Raw genomic sequence first — 21,356 nt, forward strand, 5'->3', positions numbered from 1 at the left:
TTAAAACCTCTCTCTCAGAATTCAACAAAAACACATCCAATGTGAAGTTTTAGCATCTCTCTTGGTCTCTGTCGCTACCTTAATTTCACTCAGTTTACATTACATTTAATTTTCACATCTGTACTAAAACATGCTACTGAAATCTGCAATTTACAGTACTAGTTAAAAATTCTGACACACTCACATGTCCAAACTTTTACTGGTACTGTTCTCACTGTACACTCTTAACCACTGGACAAAAGCAAACATAGGTCTGCTTTTTGAGCTTTATAGAATCGTAGTCTGGTGCAGTACATAAACATCGGTCATAATTAGGTAAAACAATAAAAAACATTACACAGATATCTAAAAATAGAAATGTGTTAGTATTGTTTTATAATAAATACACATTGCCTCCTTTTCCTCTTTTTATTGCAGTTTGAACAGTGAGTAGGTATTTATAAATGTTTACAAATAAATAATGCTGAATGGTGCATTATATCAACATGATGCCCTCTATGGCAGAGTGTGCCCACACCTATGTATTTATTGTTTATTCTACTGTTATTTTGTGTACTCAAGGATCACGTACAGAAACACTATTAGACACTGGACAAGTTTCCCGTGGGCTTAGCGCAGACCTTTTGGACCGTACCTTTGTTCTTCTGTGTTTGGATCATACCATCTCCAGCTAGAAGGCTGTAACCACCAAGGATGAGCAGGGAGAGCGGTCAGTGACAAGCACATCCAAGATGGAAGCATGTCAAGAGAGTGGGCTACATGCCAAACTAAAGGCCACCGCTGCCTAGCCTTTTGCTAGCTAATGTCTGCTCTTTCGACAACAAGATGGATGAGCTGACAGTCAAGAAGGGAGATCAGGGAGTGCTGCGCTTTGATCTTCATGGAAACCAGGATCACTGCAAGTATGGCGGACTCAGTCATTCAGCTACAGATCCGCTCTGTGCACTGTGGAGACTGAAGATCTGCCTCGGGTAAGTACAACGATGACGGTGTATGTGTTTATGTAACAAGAAATGGTGTGTGGATGTTCAGGTGGTGGAGACACACTGTGCTGACATCGAAGTGCTGATGGTGAAGTGCAGACCCTTTAATTTTCCGACGGAGGTCAGTGCTGTGTTCATGCTGGCTGTTTACATCCCACTGCAGGCTGATTGGACCGCAGCACTAGGACTACTGCACAACATCATCAGCAAACATGAGACTGCAGAGGCTGTGTTTGTTGTTGCTGGGGATTTTAACAACTGCCGCTGCAGGTCTCCCTAAGTTCCATCAACACATGAGCTTTCCCAAAAGGAATAGCAACATTCTGGATTACATGTACAGCAACGTGAGGGATGCATACAAGGCTGTACCCTGCTTATAAAAATTAATTTACACACTCAAAATACATTTTCTGTGGTTTGAAAGGCTTTCATGCAACTTTTTATTATTTACAAATTTTAGGGATGCAGCAGTAACATCTGTATCTAAAAAAAAAAAAAGTGTAAAAATTTCTCTGTTTTTTATTGCACTTTTGAGCAATTTATGTAGTTAGTAAGAACTTATACATAATATGAATTTTTAGGATATAAAAACAGGTTTTACATGATTGTATACCTCTAACATTTTTAAATCTGCATACCATACTTCTTGCTATACTTAATCATGCTGAAAATAAAAATATCAAAGAAAAAAAATGAAATATATATACTTCAGGAACAAAAATAAAACCTCCACCTGAAATATTTTTATTTGATTTTACTTCAATTTTCAAAACATAGACAAAATGTATGCAATCTTGAATATATATATATATATATATATATATATATATATATATATATATATATATATATACATATATATATATATCACCACATCAAATCATCTGCCTCCATCTCAACCTATCTCTTGCCTTCCTCTTCGCCTACCTTCACTACATACATGAACCTTCTCTGTGGTCTTCCTCTTCCCCCCTGATTGACAGCTCCATCTTTAGCATCCTTTGTCCAGTACATCCACTATCCATCCTCTGCATACATCCAAACTATCGCAACCTTGCTGCTCTTACTTTTTCTCCAAATTGCTTGTTCTAAAAATACAACTGGAATTTATATTCATGTGATTCAGAACTCAAGCTAATATGAGGTTTATCACACTGCATTTTTTTTTCCCCTTTTCCTTAAGCTGCTGGTTATGTTTTGGTACTGCTCATTTCACATAAATTTAAGTGGCATTTGATTAAACTAAACTAAAACATTACTGTAACTGATTAATTTGTCATTCTTTATTCTATCTGTATATTTATAGTTAAGCCATTTCCCTGATGTACCAATTGTTTGCTTGAAAATATATAGCTCTAATTTAAATTAGATAGATAGATAGATAGATAGATAGATAGATAGATAGATAGATAGATAGATAGATAGATAGATAGATAGATAGATAGATAGATAGATAGATAGATAGATAGATAGATAGATAGATAGATACTGTACCAATCATTTATATATTATTGATTTACACAGTCATTAAACAGTACTTTTCAAGTCTCCAATCGCCTCTATCTTCTCAAGCAGCTTCTCTTTGTTCAGTATTTGTCTCTCGCAATTCTTCTTTTTCTCATCCAATTGCCACTGAGTTTGCAAAAGATTTTCTTTTTTCTTCAATAATTCCTCTGGTTTTCTAAATGTGTCTATTTGTGCTTCTTCCATCTGCACTGACTGAAGCTGCTCCTTGTTCTCCTGCTGTTTTGTCTTCACCTCTTCAAGTTGCCCCTTCAATTGTTTTTTCTGGTTCTCCAACTCATTCTTAAGTTCCTTCACCCCACCAACAATATGATCCACTGACTTGTGCTCTTCCTTCGCCGCACTTTGAAGCAGTCCAGTTTCTCTTGAATTACCTTTGAAGACATGTCAGTGAATAGAAAAAATGCACAAAATTTCAATGTTTAGTAGCAAAAAATATTGCAGCATTGTAGGATTTAATATGTCCACTATATATATTTAAACCTATTCAGTTACAATATCATCAACACATTGGTATTTGGATGTGAAATATGCAGTAATGTGAGCAGATATGTGACCTGAAATGTGAATATGTGAGTTGAGACTTACGTCTTTGTTTCCATTTTAAAGCAGTAAAGGTCACCAAACCACCTAAAATCAGCCCAAGAGTGCAAGAAACCACAGCCACGATAATGCAGGGCTTTGACGTATAACTGCATTCACTCATTGCTGATGAGGCGAGAGGCTGGTATACTGAGGAAAGGTCTAACACAAAGCAAAAACACAATTTTTAATATGAAGAGAAATAACATCATCTAGCAGGGTCAACTGTCATTAAATAGATTGTGTATAGAGGACAGAAAGATTATTATTTGATGACTGACACTGCTTCAACTGCCATTACTACTACTACTAATAATAATAAGAAGAAGAAGAAGAAGACTAACAATAATTATGTCAGCCTGAGCAGCCAAAATATGACTTTGCTTTGTGAGTTTTTCCAACAATGAGGTCTAGTCTAATATATAAACATCTACCACAATTAAGTATAATAAAAAACATTGCATAGATATCTAAAAGTAGAAATGTGTTGTTTCATAATGAAAACATGTTTCTTCCTATCCCTATAATACAAGCTATGTGTTAAATGGTTTGAGCATTTTTCCACAATTAAAGTACTTAAGGAACACTAAAAATACAATTAGATATCCATGATGTGGATCTCATGTTCCACAAGATCTCAGCGATGCTCTATTGTACTAAGATCTGGTGACTGTTTATGTGACATTTAACCGCAGTGAACTGATTGTAATGTTCATCTTAACAGTTTGAGATGATTTGAGCTGTGGGACATGGCACGCTATCCAGCCATCATGTAATGGGTACACTGTGGTCATAAAAGGAAGTTCAAACAGCAATAAGGGACATTTAAATTGTGCTCAAGTGGTACTAGAGGGCCAAAAGTGTGTTTAAAAACTATCCTCCACATGATTCCACAAACACTCTGACCCTGAAAAACTGATGCAAGGCAGCATGGCTCTGCGCTTTAATATTTACATCAAATTTTAACAAGCAGTTGAACAGGTGCACCTAATAAAATACCCAGTGAGGACTTATTCAAATTAAAGATATAAGAAGTGTAATAAAATAAAATAAACACCAAAGTAAAAACACAATAGCAATAATTTGAGGAAAAGCCAAAAACTTAATACAAACTTGACAAAGACAATGTATTTATAAATATGTAAAAATTATTTTGGAAAGTTGTTCGAGCGTAATCACAGTTTTGTAAATGTAAAACTGCTGAATTTTCAGATCAAACAAAAGTTTTACTAATGCGTCTTAGTCCACACATTAAAAAAATGGAAGAATATACTCACTGTTATTTCCAACTGAAGACATCCTGAAAATGATGAAAGTAAAAACATGAAGCAAATTGTTTGGACAACATGGAGAAAAGCACTTTGTCAAACTATTATTTTTACCTGAATATATTTACCTCCAAATTCATTTTATTTCTCAAACTGGCAACATGAGTCTTTTTTAACTTAAACTATGATTAAATGAAATCTATATTTTCTAATAACTTACCTGTATAAGGTTACAACTCAGCCGACCTCTGCTTACTTCAGACTCAGTTCAATTTAAGGCCAAAGTCCTCCAGTAAAATCCTTTTTACTCCCACTTTTGTGACGTGTAGTCTCAGATTGCGCTCTGCTGACCTGAGTGCAGTTATCACAAACTCTGTGGCATCTCAGCAGATAATAAAATTTCAGCTTTATTAGACCATCACTACTCCACTTGTACTTTATTAGGTTCAGAGTTCATTTGGTTAGTAAAAATGAGCAATAATAATTTTACAGAGGAGAGTAAAGCAGCTGACTGACAGCAGAGGGCAGAGTGGAACAACTTTAATGTGTTCAAATAAAGTCAGAAGGGAGAGGAAAACAATTATTATTGAATGCTATTCTGTGGATGACTGAAGATTCTGGACAGAGTTTATATCAGGTTTAATCCTCTATGTCATGTTCTCCCCCCTCAGTCCAGGTATCTTTGTTTTGAAATACTAGAATTTGAAAAATATGCTTCCTTTTTTTCCTTCCCCCAAAACAGTCACTGCTGCAAATAGTCATAGAAAGGATCATTGTGACATTATCATCATCATAGCAGTTATGTGTCCTGCAGATATATCTTGGTACAGTTTGCACCTCCTGCTGCATCAACATCAGAAATAAATGAAACAGGAAGAGGAAGTCCCTGCCTGCATTTTGTCTTTGTTGTATTTCAGTCTGACACTCTGACAGTCAGCAGAAGGCATTATGGAGGTTACAGCTCTCAGCATTCAACTTTGTAAGTAATGATTTAACCAACAATCATTCATTAAAACCTTTAGCTATCACATACGTCTGATTTACAGCATTTTCATTTGTCTCTTCAGTGGCTGATGTTTTAGTCCTGATGGCCGTTCAAGCTGACGACAGTAACTTTGCTGGTGAGTTAGAAGCCGTTCATTCCAAATATGAATGTTGTTTAGATTACTGACACTCCTGTGATAAAGAGAATGATTTCAAATGAGGATATGTTGATTTTATTTGCATTACAACAAGAAGAATTAGTTAAATGAACTACATTCAAAAGTGTTTGAAGCTCTGAACCTGTCATTGAAGTATTGCATTTAACAACATATACTGTAACTCTGCTGCCTCCCAAAAAATAAGCACTTTTAATTTTTTGTAGTAGCCACACCTTCTGAAGGATTTTTTTTTCTTGTTTTAAGAGCAAATAATTAATTTGATTGGTTTTCTTCTTCACGTCTCAGTCTCAGGTGCAGTTTCCCTTCACATTGTTCCAAACAAAGTTCAGTTCTTTGAATACGAGTCGGTCTCTGTACGCTGTGAGGCCGATAACAGCATCTCTGAATGGAGCGTGAAGTGGAAGCCCCATAAAATAACCAACTCTACCCACACATCAAACACATCGGCATCACCCTACAGCATTAATCTCACCTTTGAAAAACACAGTGGAGAATACTGGTGTGAAAATGAAGATGGAGAACGAAGTGAGGCTGTTAACATCACTGTGACCGGTATGTTGAGTGAATATTAGATCTTATTGAATCCTAGGAATGCTTTTCTAACTGACTTCCTTATGTAGCTTATAAGCTACTTAAAGAAGTTTCACTGCTGGATGACTGGACTCCTAAATTCTTAAAATTTACACGTGTGCATATGATGCTTAAAAAATAGCTGTCCCAAAGTGGATCTAGGGCTACAGTTAATTTGACATATCTTTTGAAGTAACAAATTCAGTTCAATTTCAATTACATTTTATTCTATAGCACCAAATCACAACAAACAGTCACCTCGAGGCGCAGTAAGTAGGGCGCATTTTTTGCCAATGAGCAAATTGATTTTATAATACATCACATGAAATAGAATAATGCTCATTATTAAAATTGTTTTCTGGCAGAATTTATTATCAGGCTGGACAGAACTTCCCCTTTAAACCCTTTCTGCTATATGGATGCACACCTAATTTCTAACAGAAAGGAAACATTGTCTTACAAATATGTCAAGTCACATAACTGTACATACACAGTCATACTAATGTTCGCTGACAATATGTGGCAATCTTACTTCAAAATATCCCATCAGAAGGTAATCAAGATGAATATTAACAATATTTATGCTCAAGAATCCACCAATATGATCTGTTAATAAGAAATACTAAAAAATTTGGTAAAGTGTACAAAGTAAAATAAGTAGAGTACAGTGTTGGACCTTTTTCTTTTTTTTTTAGCACTTTCACAAAAAGGTCATTATAAACGTTTATGTGTTTTTATCACATTTCTCAGCTGGTTTTGTCATCTTGGAAAGTCCGACACACCCCGTGATAGAGGGAAATGAGGTGACCTTCAATTGTACAAACAAGAAAACTCAGTCAGGACACATAACTGACTTCTACAAAGACGGCGTTCCTCTCGGTACCTGGTATAACAGCAGCATGACGATCCAAAATGTCTCCAAGTCTCATGAAGGATTTTACAAGTGCAGCATATCTGGAGCTGGAGAATCACCAGAGCGCTGGCTAGCTGTTTTAAAACAAAGTGAAGGTGATTTTGGTTTTGAATATATTTTTGTTCTGTTTCTTTTTTCCCCTTATTTTTTTATATGCTTCAATATATTCATATTTAATATCTTCTTTCAGCACCTTACAAAGAGATTGATCTTTCACACAGTCTCGTCCCTAAAACACCCATTCTGCTGTGGACTGTTGCGAGTGCTTTATTGGTGGCTCTGTTGGTGGTGGTTATCTGCCTGCTTCTTCATAAGAAATACAAAGGTACAGAAACCTTGTTTCCCAGACAGAAATGGATTTTCAGGTCATTTAATATCTGGAATATGTCATTTACCAGATAATTTAATTTTTATCTCATTGTACTAGAAAAATAACATTCACTTATCTACTTTGCTACAACAAATTATTTGCTCTCTTTCCTACTGATGGCCTTTTTCTCTTGTGTCCTTCAGTATCCATATGTTTTACATCAACACGAGCTTCACACTCACATGAAAACAACATAGGTGTGAATCTGCATCCTTGTTCAGTGGAACGTGTCTAATAGATTTCCATGTCAAAAACCTACAACTTGAGTCTTAGAAATTCCCAAGCCACTTTGCCCTTTTTGTTTTAATTCCCACCCCCATGTGACAAATTTAGATTCACATATCACTGAATTTGAGTCTGTAACTTTATTATCAATGATAATAATTTTGTTATAACTTCGCAGTGTTAGTATGTGACACTATAAGCCAGACTTCTGATATATAACAAGAGCATACTAAATATGTCTAATACAACCATCATTTGTAACCATGATACATATTGCATACATCACATGCATGTTAAAAAAGCTTACATTAGGTTTATGACAAGCATTGTTTTGTGATGAATATAACTTTGGACTCTCCACATTTCAGTCTTGCAAGAGGAGAACACCTCAGACCCACACCATGTGACATATGCTGTGGTCAGAAAGAAGAGGAAACAGAAAGGTAAACATTTTATTTAATAATTTATATTTTATAAGGACTTTCAAGACTTAAATGAGTACATAAATACAGCAGGAGGGAAAGAGCATTTCAGTTTTCAGGTTTTGTCTCACATGTGTTGCTAGATGGAGACAATTCAAAGGATCCAGATGATGTCCTGTATGCCACTGTTAAAACGGACTGGAAGAAGAAAGGTTTGATTTTTCATTTTAGTTTCATATATAATTGTTTATATGCACACACCACACACTTAAACAAAATACCTCGTGGTACTCTATTCAACTGTATAGTGCACAAGATTACTACAATGTATCCAGTGCAAAAATATGGACACAAGTGTGTCTAAACCTGCACCATTTCTCCTCACACACATTTTGTTTGTATAGACTAATAATATAATTTAACTATGTTTCACAGAAGGGGCAAAAAGAAAAAAAAAAACTTTCCCAGGAAGTTGATTCTGCATGTTTGTTCTGGACGTAGCATTTTCATCTCTGATCCGTGACAAAACATTTCTCCCACTGAAAAAGTTACAACCATAATGAACAGAATCAGCTTCATGGGATTTCTTTACCTGGATGATCGAGCATGCATCCAGTAAATGTTTGAATTTCTTAATCATTTATTAAATATGTTTGTTTCCAACACAGAACCAAAAATGTCCAGAGCAGACATCAGACATCCATGTTTTCAAGAAGAGACTGTCATCTATTCTTCAGTGAGAAAAAACTGAGGCTCATGTACACTTTATTTGCTGGATTAAAACCATGGTACGGAGTTAGTCTAACATGTAGCTGCCACAAATGAGAAACCAAAAAAACAGATAAAGATAAAATGATCATTGCTAGTGTTATTGTGAGGTTTAAAGAAAAAAATGAAAACTTAACACTAACAAGCATTACAGTTGTTACCCCACCACCTGCTGCCGCCCCACATGAATGTTACATTAAGCTTCCTTTGTATACATTTTTAAAATTGGTATCACCTGCCTATGTACTTCTTAAAATGTCAGCTTTTCTGTAAGTATGTCTTTCTCCAGTCATTGTAATTTAAAAAGCCACAATAAAAAGGAAAAAGGAATAGAAATAACGTGTTTTTAGCAGTTATTTTACTGCTAGGTTTTGTTGAACATTGAAGCCACAGGAAGGGGCTTGGAGAGGACTGAAGTGAACTTTACTCAAGAGTCACACCTATAAAACTCTCGAAGACCATGATTTCAGGAAGTATAGAAGATACAGAAACCGAATGGGGAGCCAAACATATTTCAGTTCTAAAACAACATTTTAGTATCAGTTCCTTAGGTTCAAACAATTACATCGTCTTTCTAAAGCAAATCAAGGCATGCGGTAAAGACTAAAGTCAGCCTATTGTTAGACATTCACTACCTTCAATAGTTTTTTATTAAATTTTTAGATGTTTATCTGTCGATTCAAACTGAGTCAAAATCAGGTTAAAGTAGCAATCCCCCAACAGACACATACACACACATGTGTGCGCTCACACATACACATACACACATATGAGCATGCACACACACACACACACACACACACACACACACACACACACACACACACACACACACACACACACACACACACACACACACACACACACACACACAAGTCTCTATTTTGGTCTCTGTCTTAACCACCAGTTAGTGTCAGTTAAACCACTTTGTGTTACGTGTTTAGTCTTCTGTTCATATGAACCCAGCTGTATTCCCATTAACATACTGAACCAGTGACATCACTGACTTGCTAATGTGGCATTGTGTGTTAGGGATGAACATACTAGTATATATACCAATCATCTATCTATCTATCTATCTATCTATCTATCTATCTATCTATCTATCTATCTATCTATCTATCTATCTATCTATCTATCTATCTATCTATCTATCTATCTATCTATCTATCTATCTATCTGTCTATCTATCTATGTTCCATATCTTCTCAAGCTCTTCTCTTATCTCTGTCAGTGCAGCCTTCTCTATCTGCTTGTCCACCACTACTGTGTTGGTAGTACTACAGGATCTTAGCTTGGTCCTGAACCATTATATCCCATTTTGAGCTCAAGACTTCCAGGCCATTATTGGCACAGATGCTCTTGTATACTATGCCAGCCACTTGGTTATGGCATTCCATGTATACCCTGCCTGCTAGCATCTTACAGCCTGCACCTGTGCTCTTGCCTGGTGTGGCTCAAGCCAGCTGCTGGTGTGCAACTGGCTTGAACTTGGCCTCTAGTGTTATTCTTCGCATCCCCATTCAGCTCCTGATGAAGGCACTTAGAGTCCTGTTGATCTTGTTTATTTCATTGCAGTCCAAGGATCTATGTGTGAGGCATTGAGTCAGAGGCTTTTCTGTAGTCAGTTCAGGCAGTGCACAAATTGCTATAGTACTTGAAAATAGCTTCTGTGTTATTCTGTGGCAGTTTATAGGCTGTTAGTTGGATAGAACTGGTGTCCTTGACCTGAGGTCCTGGCCATTTCTTCTTGTAGATGGTCGAACACTGAGCTGGTAGTTGTTTAAATTTCAGTCTTGATGTTGTGTCTCAAAGAGTCCATAGGCCCCAAATCCTCGTCATGTAACCCCTTTTACTGGGATTACATGTGTAGTAGGATCCCAACAGTTCTTGATTCTTATATCATGTGCATTATGCCATATCCTTGTTGCGTATGCCTTCGTTCCTCAACACCTGACATGGGACCTTGTTAATCTGGGTGACATCCAAGCTGATATGGTTTCAATTATGTCCATTTTACTCATATTCTGAGGTAGGCTTGGGTAGCATGGGTGGGGTGGGTCTAGCCAGAGAACCCTTACTGGATGCATGCCCTGCTCAGGATTCCAAACAGCGACCTATTGTCAGTAGTGTCAGCTCTGCAACATTCAGCTGCATTAGTGGGCTACTGGCTACTGGAATAATAATAACATTAAGACTAACAAACTGTAGGAAAGTTACTACACATGTAACCCAAGTGAAATGGGTCACATGAAGAGGATGTCGGGGTGTCAAAGATGGATTCTTTGACATCTCAATATCTATGATCTAGAAGTCTCAAGGTCAAAATGGGATGAGCCCCCAAAGGTAGTTGAGAATGACCGAGCTAAGATCTGGTGGGATTTCCAGATACAGATGGGCAAACTAGTGATGCCTAACTAACCGGCCATAGTAGTCATGGACAAGCAGAGGAAAAAAGCCGTAGTGATATTGCTTGTATTGAGGAAGAAAGACCACGAGAATCTTGATAAATACTGAGGGCTACGAGATGAGCTAAAGAGGAAAAAAGTGAAGTGAAGGAACACTCCGGGCAGTGACCCCCAGACTGTAGGGTGGCTCCAGCAGATTCCAGAAATGATATCTAAGATCTCTGTCCAGAAGTGTGCAGTCCAAAGAACAGGTAAGATACTGCACAGGACCCTGAACCTCCCAGGGTTATGCTTTCTTTCTTAAACATTTCTTTTATCACACTGACACTTGAATTTCTGAGTAGGAGAGACATTTTCTTGAAAAAAGTTGGATAAGCAGAAGAGTCAGGCTCATAATACAGAAAAAAGAAAAAGAAAAAAAAGCAGACAAAAACAAACTAAATAATACTTTTTTTTTTCCCTCCAAAAGTTAACCACCATCTCTTTTGTCTTGTTTAAATCCAGGAAGATGTGATTTCCTAAAGACTGCTCCACAATGCTCTTCACCAGCTCCTTGTACTTGAACTCCTACCCATTGCTAATACACCCAAACACTGCATTAACATCAGAGAACCTCTGCAGATGGCAGAGGTTTGGTGCTGGAAATCCCAGAGGAAATGGGAATGGAGACAGGACTATCCCCTGTGGGGAAATCCAGCAGTATTTGGTGACAACGGGTAGAGAAAATGCTAAAATGGAAACGTAACTTTTTTCAGCGGACTTGCATTAATCTTAATAATTTGTCAGAGTTAATGTTTGTTATCATTAACCCAAATACTGACAAGATTAAGGGAGGTTAAGGGAGTTATGACCAGCAGTTTAAGCAAGAAAGCAGAATCAAAAAATACACCTTTGTTATTATAAAATGGGGTGGTGGGTGTGACAGAATGCATGTGGCTGACTGAACAATGTATATTTTAAGTGTGAGGAGCTTAGTGCTAAACCACTTTGCTCAGTTCCTTTTTTCTGTTCATGTCTCAATACACCACAGCTGGCTTAAAATACTTTCACTGAGGTCATCTACAGAGTTCAGGTTTAACCTAATGTAACCACAGTGACTAACAGACACGCTTCAAATGTGACACAGTTCTATTCACATTAATCATCTTAGCATCATGTACAGATCTGATGCTGTGACTGTTCACACAACTGAACCTTTTTAAACCCTCACAGAGCACCATTCTCTTCAAGTAACATAAATTCATAGCAGAATGCCATTATATGTCCTAATGATCTAGTTTCTAGTTTTACATATTATAAGTGATCTTGGGGAACATAGAACTTTTTTATTTTAAAATGTTTGACTTGTAATTACAAATATTTTTCTTACTTGATATAAAAATGAACTCTGGGCTGATGCCATTGTAATAACAAAAAGAAAACATTAGGTTTTAAAATGAACTTGCATTTTATATGTCAATGTTTTTACTCAACCTTTCTTGGATTTTTTTTTAAACTTTTATTGAAATAATATTAATTTCAGAATTACAGAATCCTTCTTTTTCAGTATATTTTCAAGTAGGTGTAGGCTGCATTTTTTTTCTTTTTTTTTTTTGCTGTCCTTAGGGCTTTTTTAACATTTCTTTGAGTTTCATGTTTCTATCATCAGTTTCTTGGTTTTGTAAAAAACATATGTTGTGTCTACACTATGCTTTAAACTTCTGAGCTCAGTGTAAATCAGTGTTGCTCACAGTTTCTATATTATTTAACAGTTTCTCTGTGTTTAGTATCAGTCCATCAAATGCTTTCACTGTCTCATTCAGGCCCCATTTGTATTGGGTGATTATCTTTTTAAGATTTAAAGATGATGCACTGTTGACTTCTTTCTCTTTCGTGTCTTCCTCCACTGAGTGCAGCTCCTTTTCTCTGGCCTCCATCAGTTCCTCCATGTTCTTATGTTCCAGTTTTAATTGATCTTTCTGTTGCTGCAGTTCTCTCTTCTGTACCTTCAGTATCTCCATCAATGCTTTATGTTCTTCCTCTTTTCTCTGTAATTCTTCATTAAGTTTGATCATGTTGTTTTCAGAATCCTTTATTTTTTCATTCTGTGCCATGAGCTCCAAGTTCTCTTGTTGTTTGATCGTTGAGGTTTCTGGAATCAAAGACAAACAGAGAACTTAATTTTTTAAGTGTCACATGTGATGTGTGTGTGTGTGTGTGTGTGTGTGTGTGTGCGTGTGTGTGTTAGTGAGTGTATTTTTCTAATATATTGCAATTTAAAATTAATTGTAATGAAAACCAGTAGAAACATAAGCTTTCAGTTTATTGATTCTTAACAAACCCATAACAAATATATAAAGAGATATCGTGAATTTTAAATAATCCAGAAAGACTCAAACTAATAAAATTTGTGACTTACTGAGTTTGTTTCTTCTCTCTTTCCACAGAGCAAAGATGAGTGCAAGAACACTCACAAAGCACGCAGTTAAACTGACAGCAATGCAAGCAGCAGAACCACACGGCTCCACAAACAGATCATCTGCAATTAAAAAGGACACTTCAGCCAAATGAAGCTTAAAGAGAAAAAGGTTAAAAAAAAATGATTTCACACCTGGAACATGTATGTGTGTCTCTCTGCTCTGGTTGATGTTCTTCTGTTGGACTCTGCAGGTGATGTTGTTGCTGTGTCTCTTCTCCACAGTCACTCTGCTGCTGACAGTATAGAGGTCATCAGGACCTCTGAAGGTCTCTGTAGGTCCAGCAGAGATGAGGTTTCCCTCAGCGTCCAACCACAGCAGCTCAGGCTCTGGATACCAGCCTGCAGACTCACACTGTAACACCACTCCACTGATGGATCGGTCAATCCCAGCTAAACTGACACCTGGGAGGGAAGCACTCCCTGACGAGAGAAATATGCAGCAGTGGAGAACAGCAGTTTAATTTTATTGACATAAAGTATACACGCATACAGGTATGACTATTAAAACCCATCTCAAAACTTGTTTACTTACCAACAACAAGCTGGACAGCAGAGGCTTTATCTAAATCAGGAAAGTAACATCTGTATGTTCCTCTATCAGAGAGTTTCACTCTGGAGAGCATCAGTGAAATATCCCCATTCTTCAATTTCCTGATATCCACTGATGTTCGGCCTTTGAAAGCTGAATGCTGATTAACATGAAGGTCTTGACCTTCATGCCACACGTGGACAAATCTGGGCTCAGGTCAGTTCGAGCCCACTCAAAGGTCATAGCAGAAGCATCTGAAGCCGGTTTCAGATGGCAGGGCAAAATGACATCATCACCGACTGCTACAGTTATTGGATGAGACGGGCCAATGACCTGAATCTGACCTAGAGAGAAACATTCTCAGACTCAGTGCAGTCAAATCTAATGTATTTATTGTTTAATATATGCAGCACCACAAACAGCAAGTTTATTATTTATGTCCACTGTACATCTACATTCACTTGCTGGTAAACATAAGAACATACAAAACTTGGCAACCAGAATAAAAAGCATCTTTAATTCCTGTAAATATAAATGTACTTCCATCAAATGCCCCCCCCCCCCCCCCCCCCCCCCCTCCCACACACACACACACACACAGACACACACACAGCAATAATTTTGTGGCACTGTTGTGAAGATTTTTAATATTATGACTTCCTTTAAAATACAATGGTTATTTTTTGGTTTGTTTTTTACCTCCACAGGGGTCTATTAGGAAAAGCAGCAGAAAAATGTGATGCAAAAACTGAAGCCCAGTTGTGGACAGCACCATGATGTTCTGTAATTAAAAAAATAACACATGCTCACAAAATAACACAATTTGAATTAATAGCCTAATAATCTGCTACAAAATATTTTTTCTTTAACAAATGTTCACTTAAAAATAAGAAGGCTACCCACAGCCATTATTCTTAATGGTGCAACATAATTATTCACATAACCAAAATATGTGTTCATATGTGCTCCAGTTTTCAAGCAACAATGAAAATCAGAACAGGTTTCATCTATAAATCATTCATAGTTTTATTTAATTACATGTTTAGACTCTTCAGTGAGTGAATATGATACAAGATTTGAGCTTTTGTTAAAAAGATTCAGAAACACGAAGCAGCCACATCTCAAACTTATTAAAACCAACGACAGACAGACAACCACTCAGTATGTGCAGCATGAAGCTGGTAAACATTAAGAGCCTGGAGGTTTCTTTGGAGTCGTTTACAATACCCACTGATTAAATACAAATGTAAACTGCAGATGACGAAAGCCTGCGTTATCTTACAGGCAATTATTAAATATTATTCAAATTTTTAAAAAATGTTAGCTTCAGTAACTCAGTCACAAAACTTGAATTTCAAGTCAAAGCAAAATTTCATACCTGTTGTTCTTCTCAACATTTACTTCAGTGGAGCTGAGGAAGTCAAAGTACTAGAAGAATGTACCTTGATCTTGGCTTCTTACAATGAGATAAGGTGTTTACTTATCTCTGCCTCCAAAGATCATTGACCTGCAATGCTTTAGCTACTGAAGATGATAAAAAACAAAAGCAAACGGCACTTTAGCATGTGTATGTGAATAGATCAGGGCTAAGAAAACACTGCTTTGGTAACTTTACTAACTTTTAACTGAATAAAGCATCAATTTCCATTAAGTTTCTTAACCAACTGTCCAATACTGTGAAGGCAGATCACAGCTGTAACACAGAAACAGGGAGCTATTAAAGGTACAGGCCACATAGTACAGCAAAGGCAGCACAGAGGACAATTTGAAAAATAAAATAAAAATATCCACATGAATTCACCAAATCACTCAATAACCAAAACAACTTTAAGTTCTTAGCAGCAGGTAAAATATTGTTATAAAATAATTTCCATAGTTGCCTCTCTGCTCAGCCGTACTCACTGTTTTTTTTTTTTTTATTTTGAAACTGCGGTTCTTCATCATCGGTTTATTTCTAGTTTCCGCGCAGGTCAACTTTGGGGAGATATTTCTAGAACTGCTTCGTGCCTGCTAATGTGTCACACACAGAAACGAGAGCCACAGCAAGAGAAGGTTCTCACAAATAACATCATGTTTCATTGGGGCTTCAAAGTCGGCAGCCAGACAGCGCGGACCTTACAGCCATCTGCATTAGACTGCGTGAGTACTTCACACTTTCCATAACTGTGTTTACAAAAGAAATGCAAACGCCTGTGCAAACGGTCTGCTATCTAACCAGTGTAATAACCTCACGTGCAAAAATTATGTTAACATGGCCAAGTATTAATAAGTGGATTATGTGCTGTATAAAATAAGTCTAAATTAGTTGTCCTTTACTTTGTGTTATCTCACCAGCAATGATACATGTGTTGATTCTGCTGGTTGCACACACTCAGCAGAGTTCCTTTGCTCAAGAGTATGGTAAGATACAATTAAGGACTATTTTAAAATCATTATAAAAAGAAAATATAATGAGTTTCCTCCTCCACAGGAGCAGCTTTTCCTCATGTTCTTCCAAAGAGACTGCAGTTTTTCGAATATGAATCCATCTCTTTAAATTGTGAGCATGATGGCTCATCTGTATGGAAAGTGATGAGAAATGTTCAAGAAGCAGTTCCAGCCAACATTTCCAACTGGGCAAAATCAGGAGGGTCAGCGATCATTAAACCTGCATTTTCATCAGATACTGGGACATACTGGTGTGAAAACGAGGAAGGACTAAGAAGCAATGCTGTCAACATCAGTGTGACTGGTATGGAAAGAAAATATTTCCATGTGTATTCCCATTATACATTCCAAATTTACCAGGTCTATGCAGAGACTGTCTGACCAGTTCTGTCCCCATGACTCATCATGGCTGTTTGTTTGTTTTTGTTTTTTAAATCAACCTTTTTGAATTCTAACATTTCAACTACTTTCTTCAGCTGGTTCTGTATTTTAGAGAGTCCTGCTCTGCCTGTGATGGAGGGAGACAATGTGACTCTGCACTGTACAAAGAAGAAAAGCTCATCTGAATGCATAGCTGAATTTTACAAGTCTGGTCTTTTCATCAGAACTGGGTATAAAGGATCCATGACAATCCACAAAGTTTCAAAATCAGACGAAGGGCTTTACAGCTGTATTCTTTCTGGAATTGGAGAATCACCGCAGAGCTTCCTGGCTGTTCAAAAAATGTGTTTGAAGGTATAAACGTACATTAATACATTTTTTAAGTACTGCTCAGAAGGCAGTGATTTTCTTTGTGTTGCTCTTGCTTACACTGCAAAGTCCGGATCCCATTCAGAATAAGTAACACTTTCTCATTCCGTGATATTAATCACTGCTTGTTTGTCAGAAATTATTTGTGAAGCATACGCATACAAGGTTTAGCTCTGCATCAATATCTTAACATAATAAGGGGAAAAAAGTACTGACAATGTTATGATCACAACACACTGGAAAAATAATAATTTTATATGTATATAAATATATATATATATATATATATATATATATATATATATATATATATATATCTATATATATATATATATATATATATATATATATATATATATATAATTTATTTTTTCTGTGTCCTAAAAAAGAAGAAAATCAACCAACCCAGAGTCATTCCTCTCATCTGTCCCGATTATGGATTATCTCCGTTTTCCTGTTTGCTCTGCTGCCACTGATAATGGGGCTACGTCACTGTTCAAAGGATAAAGGTAAAATGCATACAAATGCAAAGGAGAGCGTTATGAGATGCTTCTTTATAGAATATTATTCCTGTTGGAAAGTAACTGTAAGCACACCAGTAAGAATCTGTGATGCAGCTGTTGATACACTTTTTGTGAAAGAAGCTGACCATATTCGACGATGATTTCCAGGGCAAATCAACATAGATGTGTATGTACACACACTTTAACCACTAGAACACAATAGGGGGTGGCTGTAGCTCAGGAGGTAGAGCCGGTCACCTACTGCTCGGAAGATTGGTGGTTCGATTCCTGGCTGTGTGTGAATGTTAGACAGTGATCACTTAGCTTAGGAAGTGCATGTATGAATGGGTGTGAATGGATAAATGTAATTGTGTTTATATAAGCACTTTGAGTACTCAGACAGAGTAGAAAAGCTCTTTATAAGAACTAGTCCATTTAGGAGACTGTCGCATGTTGATTCTTCCTACTGGAAATAGTTAGTAGAGGCAAGGGAGCTCTGGGTAATCCATGGAAAAAGCAGCATTGGTGCAGAATTGTGTTGTTGATTAGCAGTGGGCTGTAAATTTAGACAACATTCCTGTCAGATATCTGTCAGGCAGTGAGAAATAATAACATCTTTTTTTTCTTTATTCCCCCCAACAGCTGAGGATGACCTTAGTACAGAAGTTGTTTACTCAACCACGAGCATTGGTAGGACTTAACAGAAAGCCTTTGAGCATGTCTATATTGAAAACATTATGTCTTCATATTTTGTGTAAATTTCTGATTTACTTTTCAGATAAGAACAAGTCAAATCAAAGGCAGTCTCACCTTTGGCCCATTAGGTAAGAGTACAGCTACAGACCTTAGGATTTCTTCATTCCTTCACAGCTATCCATCCAACCCATTTTCTTCTGCTTATCCAGGGCCAGATTATGAGGGCAGCAGCCTAAGCAGAGAAGCCCAGGCCTCCCTCTGCCCAGCCACCTCCTCCAGCTCATGCAGAAGGACCCCAAGGCGTTCCCAGGCCAAGAGATATAATGTCTCCAGCATATCCTGGGTCTGCCCCGGAGCCCCTCTCTAATGGCTGCACTCCTCACCCTACCTAGCGTAGCCCATGGTGCCCGGCCGGGCGCAGCTCAAAAGCAGACATGGTTCACCTCCTGTAGGCTGCAGGGGGTTGTAGGGTTGTGTGCAATGTGTGGGGCAGTGGCTAAGGGCAGTGGGCCTGGTCCTAGCTACTGGTTTTATCTTAAAGACACATTAAAGAGACATACTGACGATATCCTTTGTGGATTTTAACAGATTTATACTACATTAAATAAAAAAATGTCTCATCAGTATTGCCAATCCATGCTAACAGTAAACTATGTAGAGAGTGGTTTTAAAATGTTTATTTGTGCTTTGTGACTTCTGTCAGCACATGATCACATTTGATGAGCTGCTTTTCTATGTAAAAATAATTGTTACACCAGTAATTACTACAGCTGAAATGCAAGACAACAATGTGAACGGTCTCTTTGTTACACTTTGAAGAACATGTAACAGTTGAACCACATTAAAAAACAAAACAGTCTTATTGGACTCACAGTGTCAGTATCTATGTTTAAGAATGAATGGTTACTTTTTTCATTTTGTTTTTTTTAGCTGGCTGTGTGACAGTGAAACTACCTCAACCACAAGTCCTAAAAAGTCCTTTACAAGACTAGAACTGCTGCAGCCTTTAAACAGACTTGCAGCAATATGCAGCAAAAGTGAACAAAAGCACCACCTGCACCCAAAACCATTTTATAAATTGATGTTATAGTTTCTCAGTAAAGGAGAATTCAGAACAAACAAAGTTCATAGGCACCCAAAATAAGCACAAGGTGAGAAAAGAGTGACAGCCTGGAGTCTTGGAGTGGTCAACCTTTTGTGAACTCCACCAAAACTGCACTAAAGATGCCTTTTTAGTATCACCTGCTGTGGTGATATTTGTCTTTCTGTCAATGGTTATCGCATTCTGTTTTAACCCTGATGATTGTAAGTTACACTCAAGTCTTACTCTGTTTCACAACCTGGCTCAGAAGTGTGTGACACAGTTGAGTGAGCATATCCATATAAAAAATATAACATTCAGTAAGGGGAAGTGGGACGTGAAAGGACCTGGCTGGGCTACTTCATAGTCCTCTGATCTCAGCTGTCTCAAGTGGGCTGCCTCATTAATTGGGTTAATTCCACCAGAGGTCGCAATATCAGACACGTGTTTAAAATCTCTTTGCAAGTTGCAGGTTAGATGTCATTTAAATTAGGCTAACTGAACACATTTCACATCCACAACTATACACTTGTTAAATATTTGCTTCCCAAAGCTTTGATCAGAAACATGTTATAGGCACAGATGTTTTGTGTGATGATGCTTCCCACTTGTGGGTAACAATTGCAATTACATCAGTGAAGGTCTTTGTCATCTAATACATATTCAGCACACTCCCTTATTTAATTTAGAGTTTCACCGGGTGCACCTTCACAAGTCCAAATTGGCTAAGATGTATCCAGAAGTAGATCCAAACTGTGATAAATGTAAATCTGAGGAAGCCACTCTAATTCACATGTTCTGGCTTTGTCCTAAAATACAAGACTTTTGGGTGGTGGTGTTTGTGAAGGCCAACAGTTAAAACGACCTAGATCCAACTATGTTCCTTTTTCAGGTTGTCCCTGAGGGGTCGGGATTACCTGTTAGGGGACACAAAGTGATTGCTTTCTCAACTTTGCTGATGCACCGCCTGATCCCTCTGAGGTGGAGGGACGCTGCCCCACCCACAGTAACACACTAGATTAGGGATATATTATCCAATTCAAACCTGGAGAAAATTAGATGTGTAATGGGAGGCTCGGAAAAGAAATTTTACTAGACTTGGAAATATTTCCTTCTTTTCTTTAATCAGCCCTCGACGCAGGTTCAGGAATAGATGGTTTTTAGACACACTGGTCGATCAGGTATTATACAGCAGCATATATTGTTCTGGGTTTTTTGCACAACACTTAAATGACAGTGAGTACTGGGTTTGTTTATTATTATGGGGTGGGTTTTTTTCTTTTCTATTATTATCACAATAATTATTATTAGCACTTTTCCCCCTTTTCCATGGATAATTTTGGTACGTTTGTATTTTTGTAATGCAAACTTTTCAATAAATATATTAAACACTAATACATATTCAGCAGCATTAATAATTACTTATTTTTAACCCTAAAACACAATCCTTCAGTGTTCTAGAAGCAAATACAAGCTGACAATTTGTAAATGTCATGGCCGGAGAGGAAACGGGTGAGGAAGGGCAAAAACGAAGGACTCCAGAGGGTAAACATAACTTAAAAGGAGGTTTATTGAGGCTCGGAGGAGAAATGAACACCAAAATCCTACGGAGGGGTGACGAAGGGAAAACACAAGGAACACTGGAACATGCGGGCACAAAACATCAACGACGGGACAACAGGCATAGAAAACGCAGGACTTAAATACACAGAAGGG

General features: G+C 37.4%; 1 protein-coding gene across 1 annotated transcript; it reads left to right on the forward strand.

The window, feature by feature from the left end:
- Nucleotides 1–825: 825 nt before the first annotated feature.
- LOC115796662 (low affinity immunoglobulin gamma Fc region receptor III-like) lies at nucleotides 826–8,771 on the forward strand. The gene is made up of 9 exons (XM_030753024.1): nucleotides 826–971; nucleotides 5,029–5,033; nucleotides 5,425–5,478; nucleotides 5,806–6,072; nucleotides 6,841–7,098; nucleotides 7,194–7,328; nucleotides 7,967–8,041; nucleotides 8,164–8,232; nucleotides 8,689–8,771. The coding sequence occupies exons 1-9, from the start codon at nucleotides 826–828 to the stop codon at nucleotides 8,769–8,771; spliced, it is 1,092 nt and encodes a 363-aa protein (XP_030608884.1).
- Nucleotides 8,772–21,356: the final 12,585 nt, after the last annotated feature.

The sequence above is a fragment of the Archocentrus centrarchus genome, chromosome 18, assembly GCF_007364275.1.
Source record: "Archocentrus centrarchus isolate MPI-CPG fArcCen1 chromosome 18, fArcCen1, whole genome shotgun sequence".
Classification (NCBI taxonomy): Eukaryota; Metazoa; Chordata; class Actinopteri; order Cichliformes; family Cichlidae; genus Archocentrus; species Archocentrus centrarchus.

Excerpts from the sequence above, each read along its gene's own strand:
- LOC115796662 (XM_030753024.1), top strand. The coding sequence starts at position 826 with ATGGATGAGCTGACAGTCAAGAAGGGAGATCAGGGAGTGCTGCGCTTT. Across the intron at positions 5,479-5,805 it reads TGACGACAGTAACTTTGCTG|TCTCAGGTGCAGTTTCCCTT; the intron begins GTGAGTTAGAAG and ends TTCACGTCTCAG. Across the intron at positions 7,329-7,966 it reads TCTTCATAAGAAATACAAAG|TCTTGCAAGAGGAGAACACC; the intron begins GTACAGAAACCT and ends TCCACATTTCAG.